Raw genomic sequence first — 18,674 nt, 5'->3', positions numbered from 1 at the left:
TGCTCTTTTACAAAGCGGCTCCGGCTAACAGGCTACCCATATCTTGGAATGAAGGATTAAAGAAGTGCCTCTGAGCATATGCAAAATGCTTTATTATAAACTCCCACGATCTGGAATTTACAAGAAAGAAAGCATGGTGCTGCCCCTAAGCGTGTGCAGAGTGTACTTAGGGCAAAGGGGCGGGGCTTCCAGGCAAGCCAGTAAGGGAGGGCGAATTTGCCTCGGTACGCAAGATGGCGGCGCCTCGGTAACTATGGCGACGGCAGCCCGGCCTCCTCTTGCTCCTTCCCCGCCCGTAGAGAGATCACATGACTTCCCTCTTACCAGCTGCCGCACACGTGAGTCGCTCGGGTGTATCGCATGTGACCGCCCCCCCCACACTGCCAAAAAGGACCCCGCGGAGGCAGTCGCCATGGAAACGCGGCCCGCGGACTCCCTGCGCCTTCTCGCCCCACTAGTACTGCTGCTGCTCCTAGGGGCGGTGCGGGGGTCGCCGGCAGGTGAGGCTCCTCGGGGCGGCGCCCTCCGGACAGGGGCGTGTGGCAGGAGGGGAGGGGGGCTAACCGGAATGAAAGAGGGGAACTCAGCATATGGTCAGAGGCACATTTATTTATTTATCTCCCTCCCCTCTTGCTTATTTCAAGGTGTCGCTGGCTGGAGTTGCTTTGCAGGAGGACCAAAATGCCCTCTGCTCATGCTCAGAGTTGCATTGCAGGAGGACCAAAGTGCCCTCTGCCCATGCTCAGAGTTGCATTGCAGGAGGACCAAAGTGCCCTCTGCCCATGCTCAGAGTTGCATTGCAGGAGGACCAAAGTGCCCTCTGCTCATGCTCAGAGTTGCATTGCAGGAGGACCAAAGTGCCTTCTGCCCATGCTCAGAGTTGCATTGCAGGAGGACCAAAGTGCCCTCTGCCCATGCTCAGAGTTGCATTGCAGGAGGACCAAAGTGCCCTCTTCCCATGCTTAAGAATTGCTTTGCAGTACCAAAGTGCCCTCTGCCCATGCTCAGAGTTGCATTGCAGGAGGACCAAAGTGCCCTCTTCCCATGCTCAGAGTTGCATTGCAGGAGGACCAAAGTGCCCTCTTCCCATGCTTAAGAATTGCTTTGCAGTACCAAAGTGCCCTCTGCCCATGCTCAGAGTTGCATTGCAGGAGGACCAAAGTGCCCTCTTCCCATGCTTAAGAATTGCTTTGCAGTACCAAAGTGCCCTCTGCCCATGCTCAGAGTTGCATTGCAGGAGGACCAAAGTGCCCTCTTCCCATGCTTAAGAATTGCTTTGCAGTACCAAAGTGCCCTTTGCTCATGCTCAGAGTTGCCTTGTGGGACTGAAGCGCCACCTGCTGCTTCTCACAGGCCCCCTTGTTTCATTTTCTTGGATCCCAGGTATGCTGTCTGTAGGCAATTGATGTTTGGCAGGGGGAAGGGAAGAACAGAGGAAAAGCACAACTACTCCTTGTGCACGAAACCACTGCAGAGCAGAGAACTGACAGATTGGGTTCCGAGGCGTCGGACTGCTGACGGCCGGTCCTTTTAAATCTAGCTCCTAGTTGAAAGTCTTCTTCTTCTTCTTCTTCTTCAAGCTTACAGAACGCCACAGCCTGTTTTTGAAGAGAGATATTTTCAGCAGTGGCTGGACCACTTCAATTTTGAAACCTACAGCAACAAAACCTTTGCCCAGAGATACCTCATCACAGGTAAGCTGTCAGAAGGGGTGGTAATGGTGAACTTATGTAAGAACTTTCCAAAGTGCGCGCTTTTGAACGCAAATGCAAGCTTGGGAAATTGCAAAACCTTCCCCAGAATTATGCTCTGGATGGGACATGTTTGCATGATTTACGAACACGAACGAAATTCTCAAACGTCCCTAGTTCATTTATTGGAAAGTTCGCCGTGGGGGGAAGGTTGACATAATCCTGCTTGCAAGTCTTGAGAGGTCTTTACGTTTCTACTGCTGTTCCTTTTTCTAAGTTGCTCCCTCCTGCAATTGCTGACTGTCTCGCACAGATAAATTCTGGAAGAAGGATGTCGGACCCCTCTTTTTCTACACCGGGAATGAAGGAGACGTCTGGGCCTTTGCTCAGAATTGTGGCTTCGTCCTGGAGCTGGCTGAGCAGCAGGGAGCCCTGGTGGTCTTTGCGGAGCACGTGAGTGTGTGTTTCACCTGCGGGCCAGGCATCCTCCCCCCCCACGCCCCTCCCTGGAGCCCACACACAGCCGTGGCACCTTTGTGTGGAGGAAGACGGCGACAGAGGAGTCCCGATGACACTTGAGCCACCCCTTGTGTTTCTGTCATGTTTTTCCAGAGGTACTATGGGAAGTCACTTCCGTTCGGAGCTGCGTCGCTGCAAGGGGAAAACGCTGGCTTGCTAAGCGTCGAGCAAGCCCTCGCCGACTACGCCGTGCTTGTCAGAGAGCTGAAGTGGCAATACAAAGCGCGGGATGCGCCCGTCATCGCTTTTGGAGGCAGGTGAGTTTGTGTTTGCTCCCTCCGTCCCTTTCACTTTCTTCTTAATAATGACGGGAATAATAAAATGCCATTAAAACTAACTGAGCTGGAAGATACGCAAGAGCAGCATAGGGTGCGATCCTATCGGGATGTCCATCAGCCTCTGAACACACACACACGCACCAATCCAGCACACCCCTTTCCTTCTTCACCAGGATTGTCTTTGGGACCTTGGAGAGGCAACAAGCGTGGTTCTCCCTGCGCTGCCAGGGAATTTGGATTCCTGGGTCTGTGGCCGGACCGCTACCTCTGACCTCGGATCAGGGTCTTGGATCTTCAAGGGCAGTCCCACGTGCAAGGCATTATGGGAATTTAGTCAGGTTATACCCCAGTATCTCTGGGGTTGGGGTGGAAGCCCTAGCTTCCCACACACACACTGTGGGCCACTGGGATGGGAGCTCTTTGGAGCTTTTTTCCTCGAGACATTTATCTCTGGCTGCCTCCTGTTTGGAGAGAAGAGATAACCTTGCTGGGCAGGGCCATACTTTTCCCCATCTTGTCTGGGGCCAGTATCTCCTTTTCTTTTGAGCTATAGGGGGTCTGGGTTTGGGACCAGCCTCAAGAGAAGGGAAGAAGCAGTTTGGACCAGATCCGCCCACCATTTTGTCCACTTTTCATCACGCCATTTAGACTCCCGGGGATGGTGAATCAGCATTGACAGTCCGAAGTTTTGGGGGAGGCTGCAGCCCCTCGCTCCTTCAGTGAGCAAGCGGCCCTGCTGGATCTCTCGTCTCGTCGAAAACAAAGTCCGCTTCTTCCTCTCTCTCATCTTTCCTGCTCTGCAGTTATGGGGGGATGCTCAGCGCATACATGAGAATGAAGTATCCCAACGTCGTGGCTGGCGCGCTCGCTGCCAGTGCCCCTGTGCTCTCCGTGGCTGGGATAGGAGACTCCAGCCAGTTCTTCAAGGACGTCACGGCGGTAAGTAGAAGCCACTTTCGTCAGATTTACTTCCTCCTAAAGGACACGGCCATTAGTCCTCATGATAAAAGGGTATTAGGAATCTGCAAAGTAGGGTGAAAGCCTCTCAAACACACCAGTGACGGCCTTTTTCTTTTTCTCCCAGGATTTTCAGAACTACAGTCCGGACTGCGCCACGGCTGTACAGGAAGCATTCCGGCAAATCAATGACCTGTACCTGGCTGGAGGTAAAGTGAGCACACTTGTCCCGTAGAGAACAGCCACCTGCAAGGGGAATTTTGTGCTGTGAACTCCTGGAGTAGTTGTAGAGTAAAGCAGTTAGCCCGCTGGATGTTATGGATTTCAGCTCCCACCAGCAGGGTCAGTGGACAGGAATGCTGGGTGTTGTAGTCCAAAACACCTGGAGGCCCCCAGCTTTGAGAAGGCTGGAATAAATCCTTCATTTTAGAGGAGTTTTAAGAACTGTGGCATTAGTCACTTAATTGTATGAGTTTTAGTTGATTTAATTGAGCAACCTGTATGTGAGAAAATACAGCAGTTGTAAAGACACTATGGTTTTAGAAGAGGCACTTGTCTGTTGCAGCAGGCATTATCCTGGAAGAGGCTTCCTTCCTTCCCTCATGCACGGGAGGGAGCATCTCTTTACTATGCTTGGCATGTGTGTTTTTTGTAAGTACTTGCATTTTTAAAAGAAACAACACATTTTTAAAAAAATTAGCTGCCCAATTAACCGGAGAGCCCTTTTTAGTCGATCAAGATGTTTTAAATCAACCCACTTCAGCAACTAAACATTGCCGTTTCAAACCAAGCTCTAAAACCATAAGGCCTAGAAACTTTGTTTTGTTTTGAAATGAAAGCAGGAATCCTCCATCTGCTGCGTCAGCCTGCTACGCGGAGTCCCGCACTCACAACATTGCATCACACAAAGAAACCTACTTAGGCTGCCGTTCTAAACACACTTACGAGGCAGTAAGCATCCTGGGACACCGTGGGACTTGGGTCTGAGCAGCCGTGCTTGGGAGTGTGCTGCCCGTCTCTTTTGTCCTCATCCAGCTTACGAGCAGATCAGCAGTGAGATGTCTACTTGCGAAAAGCTTTCAACCAAGGGTGACATCTACCAGCTCTTTGAATTTGCCCGGAACGCCTTCACCATGATGGCTATGATGGACTACCCTTACGAGACCGACTTCATGGGCCATTTCCCAGCGAACCCTGTCAAGGTAAGGGCTACAGGGACCCGCCTTCCCTAACCTGGTGCCCTTCAGATGTTGTTAGACTGCAATTCCCATCAGCCACGAGAAGCTACCTTATACTGAGTCAGACCCTTGATCCATCTAGCCTAGTATTGTCGACATGGACTGGCAGCAGCGGCCCTCCAGGGTTTCAGGCAGGATTCTTTCCTTATCCTTACTGGAGAAGGCAGGGATCGAACCCATGACATTTTGCATTCAAAGCAGGGGCTCTGCCACTCTGAGCTACGGCCCTTCCCTAGCCAACAGAGCCAATAGTGAGGTATGAAGAGTTGCAGTCCAGCAGCATGGAGGACTGTACATTCCCCGTCCCTGTCTTCGGGCATATCTGTATGCTAGACCTCCGACTGGTTGAGCCAGCTTTCCAAAATTAGCCCACACGTAACTCCAGGAGTCATTTCAGCGTTTATTTTGTAATTTTGTTTTATTTTAAATCACCATCCACATGCACACATGCACAGAACCTTTGTAAAGCTTCCTTGCCTTGCTGCTGATTTATTTCCGCCACAAGGTAATCAGGCAAGTTCTACAACTGGGTTAACAGTCATTCCTAGTTCCCCCCCTCCCCTGAGAAATTCTGGAAATCCTAGGGCGGCTTTGCGGCTTGCTAGTATTCCTTGAAACAGAGGTGCTCCACATCAGCGGCAAAGTAGCTCAGTTCTTTTCTGTGTAGCCTGCAAACTCGGCAGGAAGCGAACTGAGCTAAGATGATACTTGTTTAAAAAACCTTTTTACTGCTGGTAAAGTTAATACAGGAATTTTGGCCTTCATCCCAGCAAGTGTACAGTTTAAACCAGACTTCCCTAATCTGGGGGCCCCTCCAGGGGTATTGGACGTCAATGCTGGCTGGGGGATTATGGGAGTTGAAGTCCAATACGGGAGGGCCTCCCAGATTAGGGAGGTCTGGTTTAGATGGTGCTTGTGACAGACTTTCACCCGGGGTGGGCAATTTGTGTCCCTCCATATGTTTTGGACTGCAAATCCCATGGTCCCTCACCATTAGCTATGCTAGCTGTAGTCCAAAATCTCCAGAGAGCCCCCCAAGTCACCCACTTAGCCTGCATGAACAGCCTCCGTCATTTTTGGGGAACTCCAAAGCCTTCTTCTTAGCTTCAGCCAAGGCCTCTGCCTTCTCTTTGGCTCTCTGGAAACCTAACCCGGCCTATGTGTGTTAACTCAGGTGGGCTGCGAACTGATGCTGGAGCAGAAGGACCGGATCCGAGGCTTGGCAGCAATTAGCGGTGAGTAGCAGGGAGGCGTCGGAGTTTGGTCCCAAGGCTTTGCCCCGGCTGTGTCGGATCTGGGAACGAAAAAGTGCATTCGGAGCGTCCTCCAAGCGAGGCTTTTGGTGGGTCCGGAACTAGCAGCCAGAAGAACGTGGGCTCACGTGCTTCCTTCTCTTTCCCCCAGAGCCCGAGGGGGAGAGGATGAGAAGGTTCTGCTTCTGGTAAAGGGCAAAGCGTAGTTTGGCCACAAACCAGGATTGAAAGGCGGGGAACGACGTGGTTTGGGATTCTGCCTTATACACAAACTTTTGCTGAAAGCGCAGTTGGACACCGCAGCAAACGGTGGTCAAACCAGCAGCAGGGACTTCAAATCTCTTCCAGCCCCATGCGGACAAGGGAGCGCAAAGACCTGAATCTCACTCCCAACCCTCCGAATCGTGGTCCAGGAGCCCATCCAGCCCTGTCCCCGTCGATTTCCGTGGGGCTCGCTCCAGAAGATGTCCCCGCAAAGTCGCTCCGCCTCTCTAAGGAGCTGGCTGGGGGCTGTACTTGTTGGTGACGAAGAGGTTGAGGGTGGATTTCTTCCGACCGGGAGCCGAGGGCCCTTCTCCGTCCTGCCGCCGCCCCCCCGTGATCCGCCGTGGCAGCCGCACAAAGCAGCAGGCGTGGTCCGCCAGAGCCGTGGGCAAGGAGCCGGCCTTCTCCCAGGCTTTCCCGCCAGGCTTGCAGACAAACACCCCGTCCTCTTTGCTCCGCCGTCGCAGCGACCCGCCGCCCGTGATGTAGAGCTGCAGCTGGTGCTCTGCAAGGCCGAACTGGCAGAGGTCAAAGGCCGAGAGGCTGAGCAGCGTCCACTGGTCGGTGACGGGGCAGTAGTACTCCGCCTCGTTCACGGGGGCCCACTCCTCGGCCTGGGAAGAAGAAGCACAGGGGCCACGGAGGGTTGTCACAGGGCTGCATCCTGCTCCCCTTAAAGGACAGATGAGGCCGGGGGGGGGGCAATTTTTACTCTCTCCTTTTTACCTTTGGCCTCACCTCATCTGCCTGCAGCCTCACCTCCCACCCACCCCCACCCCTGTCTGGAACGCATCCCTCCAGAAATGATTCAGCCCTGGAGCTGGAAGAGGCTTCACTCGCTGGAAGGGGTCCGAGCGCAGCGGGTGCCGCTCCCAGCCCACAGGCAGGAAAAAAACCCCGTGTTGCCGACTCCATTAAAGACCATCTGGTGGGCAGCAGGGGCCCCTCCGGCTCCGGCTCTAAGGGATTCAAATGAATTCGAATTTATGAATCTGACCTGCAGACCCCACAGTGGGCCGTATTTTCTGAATCATGTGTTTTCCATAGAATCGTAGAGTTGGAAGGGGCCTCTAAGGCCATCAAGTCCAACCCCCTGCTCAATGCAGGAACCCACCTTAAAGCATCCCTGACAGATGGCTGTCCAGCTGCCTCTTGGAGGCCTCTTGTGTGGGAGAGGCCACCACCTCCCTAGCTCATTGGTTACATTGTTGTACTGCTCTAACAGTCAGGAAGGTTTTCCTGATGCCCATGGACTTGCAGACTGGGTTTTTTTTTCACTTTGGGGTGGGGGGAATTGCATTAATTCCAGGACGAAATTCTGGTTTTTTAAAAAATCCAGTTCCGTCATTGATTGGATGAAAAAATGAAAGACGCCAGACAATCTGCAAGACACGGAGAGATTTAAGAAAACCCATGCATCCCTCCTTCTCTAGAGCCAGTCAACTACCACAGACAGGATGTGCTTAAAAGAAAAATGAATGAAGCTGCACTGAAAAGGGGCCATGATGAAGAGCCAGAAGCGAGAGCAGGTAATGGGACCGCTGGGCAGGAGCGCGCGCGAAGGGCCCGGCTGGGCAGCCCACCGCAACGGTTCCCGTGTTCTTTCGAAGTCCGCCTACCTGTGTCTGGGCCCTTCCTCCAATGCAGAAGATTCTGTCTCCAACCGTTGCCATCCCATGGTCGCACCGGGCAAAGCTCATCGGCCGGTTCCTGATCCACCGGCGCAGGCGGGAGAGGTAGCTGTACGTGTCCCGTAAAGTTTTACCTTCAGCGAAACCCCCTGGTGCAAATGGGAGGAGAGGAGATGACCCCTCTGTTGGAGAGGCACCCACCGGCCTGCTTTCTGTCTGGCTTTTCCTTCCCTGCTCCTCAAGATGCAGGGGATTGAGGCCTCCATACAGAATATGTTGCCTACAGCTAAGGTAGGCCTTCTCAGGTATCGAGGCGCATAGAGAGAACTATTAAAAAGGGATGAAAACTGCTACTGAGAGCCTTTCTTCAGTGGGGGTGGGGTGGGGGGCTGTAACGCACCAGTAAAAGGAATGCTGTCCTCCGCTGGTGGGGCCTCCCCCACATCCCAGCTCCTCCCCCCTCCGGTGGGCACCAGAGCCCTCCACAGCCAAATGTATCTGATTAAAGGTTATTTGCAGCGTCCGTTTCAGGCACTCCTCGCCACGGACTCCTCTGCCCCCACCTCCTGTTTCTGGGCAACAAAGGGCCCCCACAGCCAAACTCCCAAAATGGAAGCGGAACAACCTCCGTGCGCCATCAGAAGAAGGTGGCAGCAGTGGGGCGGCCAGCTAGGAAAATAGAACATGCGCCAGAATTTGATTCACTGGGATGCTACATATGGTTTTTTAGACATTTTTCATGCCATTTTTCCAATTAAAATCTCCTCTTGGTGTTTTATATAAGAAGAAAATACCCCCCCCCCAAAAAAAATGGAAATACAAATCCAAAAACGTAAAAGAACATACAAGACATAAGAAGAGCCCTACTGGATCAGACCAAAGGGTCCGTCCAATCCAGCACTCTGTTCCCACAGTGGCCAAACAGCTGTCAATAAGGACCCACAGGCAGGACACGGTGCAACAGCACCCTCCTGCCCATGTTCCCCAGCAACTGGTGCACACAGGCTTATTGCCTCTGATCCTGGAAGTAACACATAGCCGTCTGGACTAGCAGCGCTTGTTAACCATCTCCAGGAATTTGTCTAACTCCCTTTTAAAGCCATCCAAATTGGTGGCCATCACTACATCTTGTGATAGCCAGTTCCATAGTTTAACGCAAGCAGCCTTTCGTCTGACCTTCAGTTAGCAGGGGAACCTGCAGAAGACCTTAACGTACAATTAGACCTATACGGAGTCTGTCAAGTATCCTGGTCTGAAGCCACAAAGGGGCTTTAAAGGTCAGAACCGGCGCTTTGAACTGGGCCCAGAAGTGGACCGAATGCCAGCGTGTCTGTGATTGGGATGGCTGGTGTCGCGGCAGCTGCGTTCTGAACCGACGACGGTTTCTGAACGGTCTTCAGAAGCAGCCCTATTTGGAGCACAGGTTAGGCAGTGGTCTAACCTGGAGGTCACTGGCATGTGGATCTCGGCCACATCAGGAAGTGCTTTGAATTCTCACTTTGCCTGTCTGTGCCCTTAAAGCCAGCGACCTCCATGGGGGGAGGGGGGAGGCACCCATCCTAGAACGGGGCCAAGGAGCCGGGCTCTTCCCATCCGACAGCAGCCGTCACCTGGCCTTGGAGCAGGACTTCCCTTGGAAATGCCACAGCCGCCTCGCCAGAGCCACAATGGTCTCTCACCTGACACGTAGAGGATCCCCTTGTGGGTGGCCCCCGCGTGGTCGGCCACAGGCATGGGGAAGGGCGCAATGGGCCGCCATTCGTTCTCGGCGGGGTGGTATTCCTCCGCCGTGTCGGTGAGCGCCCCAAGCAGCGCTCCTCCCCCCACGGCCACCAGGCGGTCGTTCAGGGCCGCCGCGTGGAAGCGGGTCCGCCGCGCCAGCATGCTCGCCACCTGGAGCCACATGTCGTGGCGAGGGTCGAACCTGAAGACCTGGAGCCGGAAGAGGGAAGGAAGGGGGTTCAGGGGTCCTCTCCTGTGGGGGACGTAAGGGCTCTCGTGCAGCCAGGAGCAGGCGAGGAGTTCCCCCCTCCCCCAACGAAGCAGCTCCCATTTCTTCCTTCTTTTGATACCGGAATGGAAGTGGAGTCCCTTACATCTAGGCCACACCTGTGTGTCTGCAATATTGGCCTTTCGTTTGCCACCTGCCTGGTCCGTTCTTTCAGCCTCTGCCTCCCTCAGCTCTCCGTGCAGAGCCAAATGCTGGCGTGGGGAGGCTCCCTCTGCCGAAAAGGGGACCGTTTAGGCACGTCGCCAAGGCCAGGGGACTCCACGAGGGCTGTTAAGTTTCATTCCAGAATGAACGGACGTCCCTCCACAAGCCCCAAACGGTGCTACGCAGCTCCTGTTCTGAGGTGGCTGGGACTTTGTTGAACGTAGGCGGACAGAGAAGTGGAGTTTGCGCCCAGATTCCTCTGAGCAGATTAAAGGAAAACTGAGGCTGAAGAGGACACCAACGTAAGCAAGGCCTTGGAATCCATGCAGTTCCCTCAGGTGACTGCGTTGCAAAGAGGTAGCGCAGAACTGGCATGGGACGTGCTCAGGGGCTCAACTGGGTTGGCTCCCCATGCGTTGCATCGATCTTGCCTCTGCCCCACTTTGTTGAAGTTCGACCTTGGGTCGAACTTTGTGCCTTGCTGATATTTTTCGTGGTCTGCATCTCTACATTTCCTCCTCTGAGGATTGGGGTGTGTGATTATTCCGGCACTTCCCTCCCTTTATAACATTGAATATTTGCACAGACACATGTGGCTTTGAATAACTTGTCTGAGGTGCAGGACCGGAGAGTGACGGGGACCCTGCATGATCTCTGGTGTTGTGCAGCAACTGGTACGATTCAAGGTCAGAAACAAGCATATAACAAGGCGTCCCAGAAAAGAAAGAGTCGGTGAATGGGCGGGTATGTTGTTACTTGTTTTAAAAAATCTCAGACTGAAAGAGGAGAACTGAGCGCAGCTTCTGAAGGAAAGAACCTTACGGAACATTTGCCCATTGAAACACAAAGAGGTCTCGTAAGAAGGTTAGCGGCCTGCTTTACGAGGAACTCACCTCCACACTCGGAATCGGAAGACATCGCACTGGTTGCTTCTAGGTGAACTTGCACGCAAACCAGCTGCCGTGGGCTTCTTTTCATTTTAAGCTTTGCCACTTACCTTGTTGGACGGGCATTGTCCTGACGGGTCAAACCTGTCCTGGCCTCCCATCACAAAGACGAAGTTGTGGATCACAGCGACACAGTGGTTGTACACAGGCCCGTGGAGTTTTCCGATGTTTTTCCACGTTCGGCAGCTCTGGTCTGTGGCCCACACGTGGCCGCAGATGGCGTTGTCTGCCGACCGGCCGCCAATAATGAGCAGAGCGTTGGTGCCTGCGCGGACCATCGTGCGCTCGCTCTGCAGAACCGGCTGGGCGTACAACTGCGAGTGGTAATGGAAGGCCTCCTGCAAGTGGCGCCGACAAGCCGGCTCCGTCTTCATGACAGGAACCTCCAGGACGAACCTCTGCAGATCACAGAGAGGTATGAGGGGGAACCGGATCCGCTTGAAAATATCGGCCGCGTGGTTCAGGGGCGCACCGTTGTAGCGCACCCAGCGCATGGCCGCCTGGAACAGCTCTAGCTCGCTGAGCTCTTCGATGTCCGCGCTGTCTAAGACCTCGCACAGAGTAGCCCTATCCAGCCCTTTCAGCAGCGACGGATCCGCCAGGATCTCGCAGCAGTGCCTGCTCACGCAGCGCATGGCTTTCTGCTTCAAGTCTTCCGGGCCGAGCCGCTTTGCCAGGTTGAGGACGTCCAGGCAGGTGTGGCGGTTCAAGCCCTCCTCCAGGAACCGGAAGCACAGGCTCATGACCTCGCGCACCAGCAGCGCCTCTGCCGCCTTGAAGGTCTCCTCCACTGTCTGGAGAGTCAGCTCCAATTGGTTGGAGTAAACGAACGCCAGGACGTTCTGCAGGCCCCGGGCTGTGACCGAGGCCAGCTTGAGGCGGGCGCAGCGGCTTGCGGCGTCCCTCATGAAGCGCACCTTGCAGTAGCTGCTGGCCGCGGCCAGGATGGCCTTGTGTGCAGGGAACGAGCCGCCCCCGGCCTCCAGCGTCACGTCGCACAGGGCCTCCTGCGAGCGCAGGCTCCCCAGCGCCTCGAGGAGTTTGGGCAGGTAGGTCTCTGAGGAGAGGCACTGGCCCCGGGCCCAGGCGTGGCTGCTGAGAGCCATCCCTCCAGGAGCCACGGCACGGTCGCCCACGAGGGGAGGGCCCTCCCAAGCCACCCTCCAGCCTCGCTCTGCTCGAAGCTTCTCTCTCCAACCCAGAGGCCTCTGCCTTTCAAATGCGGAGACCCCAATTCTCTGGGCCCAGCTGGCGGGCGGGACTGGCCGGCCTCTTTGGACGCACTGCGGATGGGATCCGTGTTTGGCTTTCAGTGTTGTTGTTTCTCCTGGGCTACTATGAGAGCCGGTCAGCTGATGCGGCATTTCCAAGGCCCGGCCTCCCTCCCACGAGCCTATTCACAGCCACAAAGGTGCCGTGTCGACTCCGCTCCCCGGTCATGCCTGAAGTGGCTCTCGCCGCGGGCCAGGAAGCAAGCCTGGACTTGCCCCCTGCCTGTCAGAGCCCTCGCCCTGGAACGGGCTGCGATGCACTGGACTTGCTTCTGGGTAGCAGCACAGCCAGGGAAGCTCTGGCCTTCCCGCGATTTCTCCTGCATCGGCCCCAGGGTGACGAACGGATGGGCCCCGAGTTGTCAAGCAAGCGCAATCCGGTCCAGTGTCCCATTTCCAAAGGCTGACTGGACTCCCCTGGGAAACCTGCAAGCAAGGGCCAACCTCTTGCGGTAGACTGCCTCTCAGCGTGGGGGGTCCATCTAGCTCTCGTGGCCAGTATTGCCCTTGGCTAAGCATTCGGAGAAACCTCCTGACAGCCGTTCAGCACTGGGAGGGACAGACTCTGGCCTGGGGAGGGACTGAAGCAGAGCCCGGGCAGGCTCCTGTCAGGGGTGTCATAGCTGCATCCTGCGTATTGCAGATCCTGCATTGAACACGGGGGTCAGACTGCATGATCCCAAAGGTCCCTTCTGACCCTGCGACTCAATGATTCCTTCTCCAGCGCTTTTTTTAAAGCCTTTGCCACAGCTTGTCGCAGCAAATTCCATGAGCTAACAATGCCTTTGGGTGAAGACGTGCTTCCTTTGGTCTGGCCTGGATGCGCTGCCCGGATGTTATGAACGGGGTGGGGTCGGGGAAGGAGGTTCCTGTCTTCTTTCTTCACACTGTGCATCATGTTATCCTATCTCTGGCTTGTAATTAATTGCCGTTAATCAGGATGCTGCTCTGTTTAACTCATTTGAACTTTGCTTTTTACTGTTCTTGCAGTTGTCATTGTTTTTCAGTAGTGTGTTTTAAACAATGTTTGATTAATATTACTGTACGTAAGCCGCTTAAAGAGTTATTTTAAGTCGTATATAAGTATCATTTAATCAATAAAATAAAGTAATAAATAACAAATATCCCCGTTACTTGTTATTTTTCAAGAGCTGAAAAGTCCCCAAGACGTTAAGCGTCCCTCATCAGGACGGCTATTCAACCCCTTCATCACTTTATATCCCACCCTTTCCTCCAAGGAGCCCATGGCGGCTCACATGGTCCTACTCCTCTCCATGTTCTCTTCACAATCCCCCTGTGAGGTAGGTCAGGCTGAAAGGCAAGGACCTAGGGACCAAAGTCACCTAGGGAGAGCTTCATGGCCGAGTGGGGACTAGAACCCGGGTCTCCTGAGTCCCAGTCCAACGCTCTGACCGCTACCCCACCCCGGCTCTCTCTAAGTTGTCCAGCCTTCTTCCCCTGACCCTCTGGAATGGGCAGGGCTCAACCTCCTTCTCCTTCGCCCACTAGGGTTATTCTACAACTCCACTGGCACCGTTCCATGTTTTGACATTTACAAGCAGTACCGGAAATGTGCCGACCCCACCGGCTGCGGCACGGGCTCAGATGCCGATGCGTGGGACTATCAGGTATGTTTGTGGGGGTGGGAGAAAAGGAGTGAAATGCAATTGGTGGCTTACCCTGACCTTCCTCTGTAGCCTCTTGTGGCAGTGAGTTCCATAAGTTTGACGGTGCTTCGCGTGGAGAAGGGGCTGCCTTGAATCTTCTGCCCATCAATTTTGGCAGGTGACCCAAAGTTCTAACATTATAAGGAAGGAAAACCTTCCTCTGTTTTAGTCCACGCGCCAGACATAATCATAGAATCATAGAATAGCAGAGTTGGAAGGGGCTTATAAGGCCATCGAGTCCAACCCCCTGCTCAATGCAGGAATTCACCCTAAAGCAACCCTGACAGATGCTTGTCCAGCTGCCTCTTGAAGGCCTCTAGTGTGGGAGAGCCCACAACCTCCCTAGGTAACTGATTCCATTGTCGTACTGCTCTAACAGTCAGGAAGTTTTTCCTGATGTCCAGCTGGAATCTAGCTTCCTTTAACTGGAACCTGTTATTCCGTGTCCTGCACTCTGGGAGGATCAAGAAGAGATCCTGGCCCTCGTCTGTGTGACAACCTTTCAAGTATTTGAAGAGTGCTCTCATGTCTCCCCTCCGTCTTCTCTTCTCCAGGCTAAACATGCCCAGTTCTTTCAGTCTCTCTTCATAGGGCTTTGTTTCCAGACCCTTGATCATCCTGGTTTCTCTGAATGTTACAAATTTCCATCATACCTCCCCTGAATCACCTTTTTTTCCTCCAAGTGGCAAAGACCCAGATGCTTTAGCTCCAACCTTCCTGAACCAGGACCCCTCCAGATGTTTTGGACTGCAATTCCCATCGTTAGCCTCTCCTCGTAGGGAAGATGCACTGACCCCTGGGTCATTTTAGGTGCCCCTTTCTCCTCCTCTTCCAGCGCTGTAATACCACTTTTTGAGAGGGGTCAACCGGAACAGCATACAAAGTTCCGCTTGCAGCTGAACCGTACGTTATATGAAGGCATTTCGCGTAGCGATTGTATGAGATTCAAACCGCGCCTTTCGACGGCCATCCAGTCCGTGGCCCTTCCCAGTTTCTGAATAACATGCTTTTAAACTGCTTCTTTGAGCAGGTCGTGTCATCCACAGGTTTCCTTCTACTGGAGTGCTGTGAATTTTAAAAAGCCCCCCACTAAGGGAAAACATCTCCTCCTGGTCCCAGCACGTACTGCACTCTGTACCCCCCTTTCTCTTCCGAGGAAGCCCCCTCTGCCTTCCGGCTCTTCTGCAGCCCCTCAACAACCTGGTGCCTTCCAGATGTTTTGGGAATTAAACTCCCGTCCAGTGTGCCCAGTGGGCAGGAGTACAGAGAGTTGTACTCCACAACATCTGGAGGGCCTTTGGGTTGCAGCACCCTGAAGACCCAGCCTGTTTGGTATTGTGGCAGTTGGGTCCGAAGGGGAGTCGCTGCCTCGCTCACTCCTTTCCTTGTTCCAGGCCTGCACCGAGATCAACTTAACGTTCGACAGCAACAACGTGACCGACATGTTCCCGGAGATCCCCTTCACAGAAGCCGCCAGGGACCAGTACTGCTTCCGGAAATGGGGGGTTCGCCCCCGGCCCTCGTGGCTCTCCACTGACTTCTGGGGCAGCGGTGAGAAATGGTGGTGCCGCCTCCTCCTTCTCCTCCTCTTTAGTTCACTCTCTTTGGCCCGGAACCACCCTTTAGAGCACGGAGCAGTGTCCGGAAGAAGCTCTCTGGGCCAAACCCGAGGGCTGTCCTCCGTCCCAAACTCACCCTGGAGGCAAAAAAAAAATTTTTTTGAGGGAGGAACTGGAACCGTCAGGCCACTGGGCCGGGTGAGACACTCCTCCAGACCCGTGACGGCTCCGGTTCCGGACTGGTAGGAGCCCTGAACAGAAGCGCTCAAGCTTTGTGGGGAGAGATGTGCTGCAGAATGTGCCGCTCCAACGTGGCACCCGGCAGACGTGTCAGACTACAACTGCAGAGCTGGTTGGGGGCATATGGGTGTTGTAGTCTCACACATCTGCATACGGGAGTCGTACTCCGACACGTCTGCAGGGTGCCCGGTTGGAGAGGGCCGTTCTACCGCGTGGTAGTAAATGACGAGCAGGACTTTTGAGGCCACCCCTCTATGCCCGGCTCTCCATTTCTAAACCTTCTTCCCCTTCTCTTCCCCCCACCCCGATGCTGGGGCTGGAATCTGCCTCTGGGCAGAGCAAGCGCCTGTTTCACCAGTGCGCAGAAATAGGCCAGCTTAAGAAAAAGAAGGCTTTTTTCCTGGCCCAAGCCCTGGAGGGCCATCGCTGCCCGTCCAAGCCAAAGGCAGCAGCGCCCTGGCTCCGTGCAGGGCAGCTCCCCAACTCCCTCCACTCCCTCGTGTAACGACGTGTCCTTCGCTCCCTCCCCCAAGGTGTCTCTGAGCTCCTCGCTCGCTTTCCAGCTGGCCCAGGCCGGCGCTTGGGGCAAGAGAGTCGCATCCCGTTCCATGGGGGTTTGCCACCGCGGCTTTCATGCAGCGTAACAATATCTGTCGAACCGACGCATAACCTTCTCCAATTCTCGTTTTTGACATCACCAGATCTGGCTGCTGCAAGCAACATCATCTTCTCAAACGGAGACTTGGACCCCTGGGCAGGAGGCGGAGTAAGTATTTCGAGAAGGCGCGGACATGCTCCCCCTGGGAGCAGCCTTCACTCCAAAGACCATTTGGTGGGTCTTTTCTCATATATCAGCTGGCAGTTTGTCCGGCCCTCAAAAATTATCATCATCATCATCATCATCTGTATACCACCCCATAGCCAAAGCTCTCTGGGTAGTTTACATAGGATAAAAACACTATAAAGGTCTGACTTTCAGTTGTCGTTTCAGGTTAGAAAGAATCTGAGCTCCTCGTTGATCGCCGTCGTCATTAAGGGAGGTGCCCATCACCTAGATCTCCGGTATGTAGCGTAGAAATTAGCCTGGGTGGGTAAGCTGCGTTTCTACCACCACAGGAGGGTGGTTCCTGAAAGGCGTTGAGTAATGAATCCTTCTCCCAGTTCCAGAAAAACAGGGATCCTTTTAAACCCCGTGAGGTTATACTTCTTTCACTTTTATTCCTTTGCTGATTTTATACCAATTCAATTAAATTGGGACTCTCTTGGTGCAGAAGTTCTAGATACCGCCTTCCCCTTTGTAGGACTGTAATCCCTGCTCACTGCAACATTCTAACAGGCCAGGGGGCTGTTTCTGTTTTCTTTTTAAATGCTCAAGTGACGATTAAGTGCATGGAGGGCAGCTCCTGACACTGACACCTAGAGGGACCCCCATTTTTAGAAGCAGTCTATCGCAAGAGTATCAGATGTTGCAGACAGACGACTATTACTTTGGGGGCTCCCATTGGGGCATGTAATTAGCAACTGTGGGAATTTGGACGCTGGACTAGAAAGGCCCTTTCTTCCGTTCCCACAAGTGCAGCTCTCACGAGGCCTTGCCATTTTAAAAAACAAATTTGCCTAGTGAGTTTTCAGCCTTCTAGGAATCTGGAATGCTGTTATTTCATACACACACACCAAGCCCCCCAGATGTGCTGGACTACACCCCTCATCTCTCAGTTGTGCATCCAGCACCCCTGGAGTGGGCCAGGTTGAGACTGTTCTATAGCAAATACCCGAACCTCAAATGCGCACCATTTGAAATAGGACTGCGATTGCTGCAATTCCCCGAAGTGGGTGTTTGCGTGCTCCAAAGTATGGCTGATGACCCACTCCATATGGCTTGGTGATCCAACAGGGCCTCCAACCCGGCCGACCCGCCCTCTGCCATAGAGGCCCGTCTCCAGGAAGCAAGGATTATCCGTGACTGGGTGAGATCAGCCAAGGCCAAGACCGCCGGGGCAAAGGGATCGCCTGGAGCCTTCAAGGGAGTCACCCCCAACGACTATGCAGCCAGCCTTTAACAGGAGTTGTCCACGCGACACTGCGGTGCCAAAACTGGCCAGACATTCTGCTGGACATTGGACATGCAGAGAGGGCTGCCAAGGCAGTGACATGTCTTGCTGCAGGGTTGTACAAGCAAGAATAAAACCGGAGGGACCCTCAGGAGCTTCATTCTGCTTCGTATGCGTTTCCTGGACGTGGACTGTTCCAACATGACAGGTTGGAGACAGGCTGTCTTTCCTACAGACAGCCTGTCTCCAGAGAAAGGAACGGGGTGGGGGGTGCAGTGGCCACTAATTGCTCTTAATTATCTGCTGTCGATTAAGCTCCCTGCTCAACTGCCTCTCCTCTCTTTGAAAAGAACAATAGCCAAACCGACCTGGCCGGGAACAGCTCTTGTGCACGTCCTGCTGAAATTAATTTGGGCTTGCAGCCCGCAAGCCCAAATTACCCCAAAATACCCCAAATTGGGGTAAGTAAGAGACTGATGATTATTCTGCCCTATCACTAGCCACCTAGCCGCTTCAAATGAAAACACCTTAATACTGAAGATGACGCAGGGGGGAACAGAATCCAAAACATTTTGCAGAGGTGATGAGCAGTGTCAGACCAGGCATGGTCCTCTAGGGCCTCAGACAGAGTTGGGTGGTTGGTCTTTTTCACAACCCGCTCAATCCAATCTGTTTTGTTGTTTTTAACCTGGAGGGGCCAAGAGATTGAACCTGGGACCTTCCGCTGAGCTCAGGCCCCTGCCTTGACAACATTCCTGGTCAACCTTAAAAGTTGTGCGTGGGCAAAACCTTTCCTGGCGATGCTGGGCCCAGGACAGGCAGGCTGTTTGAGGGCCCACCAGCAGCTTGAACGAACTGAACGGCATCTGTTCAGCCGTGCCGTAGCCCAGCCGGTTTCAGAGTGGAGGACCAAGCGAAGCCCGTCGCGCGCACCCATGCTGAGAGCAGCGCAT

At 53.9% G+C, this 18,674-nt stretch overlaps 2 protein-coding genes across 2 annotated transcripts; one reads left to right on the top strand and one right to left on the bottom strand.

The window, feature by feature from the left end:
* The first annotated feature begins 375 nt into the window (after positions 1-375).
* Positions 376-17,881, top strand: DPP7 (dipeptidyl peptidase 7). The gene is made up of 13 exons (XM_063144869.1): positions 376-500; positions 1,581-1,694; positions 2,005-2,144; positions 2,304-2,467; positions 3,292-3,427; positions 3,573-3,654; positions 4,481-4,647; positions 5,858-5,918; positions 13,714-13,832; positions 15,266-15,422; positions 16,372-16,436; positions 16,662-16,732; positions 17,565-17,881. The coding sequence occupies exons 1-13, from the start codon at positions 413-415 to the stop codon at positions 17,728-17,730; spliced, it is 1,530 nt and encodes a 509-aa protein (XP_063000939.1). The 5' UTR covers positions 376-412; the 3' UTR covers positions 17,731-17,881.
* On the bottom strand, positions 6,428-12,039 carry LOC134411217 (kelch-like protein 9). Its single transcript, XM_063144932.1, has 4 exons — positions 10,984-12,039; positions 9,511-9,763; positions 7,820-7,980; positions 6,428-6,814 (listed from the first exon to the last, which is right to left on the bottom strand). Exons 1-4 carry the CDS (start codon positions 12,037-12,039, stop codon positions 6,428-6,430), a joined length of 1,857 nt encoding a protein of 618 aa, XP_063001002.1.
* Positions 17,882-18,674: the final 793 nt, after the last annotated feature.

Source organism: Elgaria multicarinata, chromosome 19 (assembly GCF_023053635.1).
Source record: "Elgaria multicarinata webbii isolate HBS135686 ecotype San Diego chromosome 19, rElgMul1.1.pri, whole genome shotgun sequence".
NCBI classification, from domain to species: domain Eukaryota; kingdom Metazoa; phylum Chordata; class Lepidosauria; order Squamata; family Anguidae; genus Elgaria; species Elgaria multicarinata.
This window is presented reverse-complemented; position numbering and strand designations above follow the sequence as displayed.

Coding starts and splice junctions, on each gene's coding strand:
- DPP7 (XM_063144869.1), top strand. CDS start 413: ATGGAAACGCGGCCCGCGGACTCCCTGCGCCTTCTCGCCCCACTAGTA. Junction 501..1,580: donor GGTGCGGGGGTCGCCGGCAG/GTGAGGCTCCTC, acceptor TTCTTCTTCAAG/CTTACAGAACGCCACAGCCT. Junction 5,919..13,713: donor AGGCTTGGCAGCAATTAGCG/GTGAGTAGCAGG, acceptor TTCGCCCACTAG/GGTTATTCTACAACTCCACT.
- LOC134411217 (XM_063144932.1), bottom strand. CDS start 12,039: ATGGCTCTCAGCAGCCACGCCTGGGCCCGGGGCCAGTGCCTCTCCTCA. Junction 9,764..10,983: donor GACAATGCCCGTCCAACAAG/GTAAGTGGCAAA, acceptor TTCCGGCTCCAG/GTCTTCAGGTTCGACCCTCG. Junction 6,815..7,819: donor GAGGAAGGGCCCAGACACAG/GTAGGCGGACTT, acceptor TCTTCTTCCCAG/GCCGAGGAGTGGGCCCCCGT.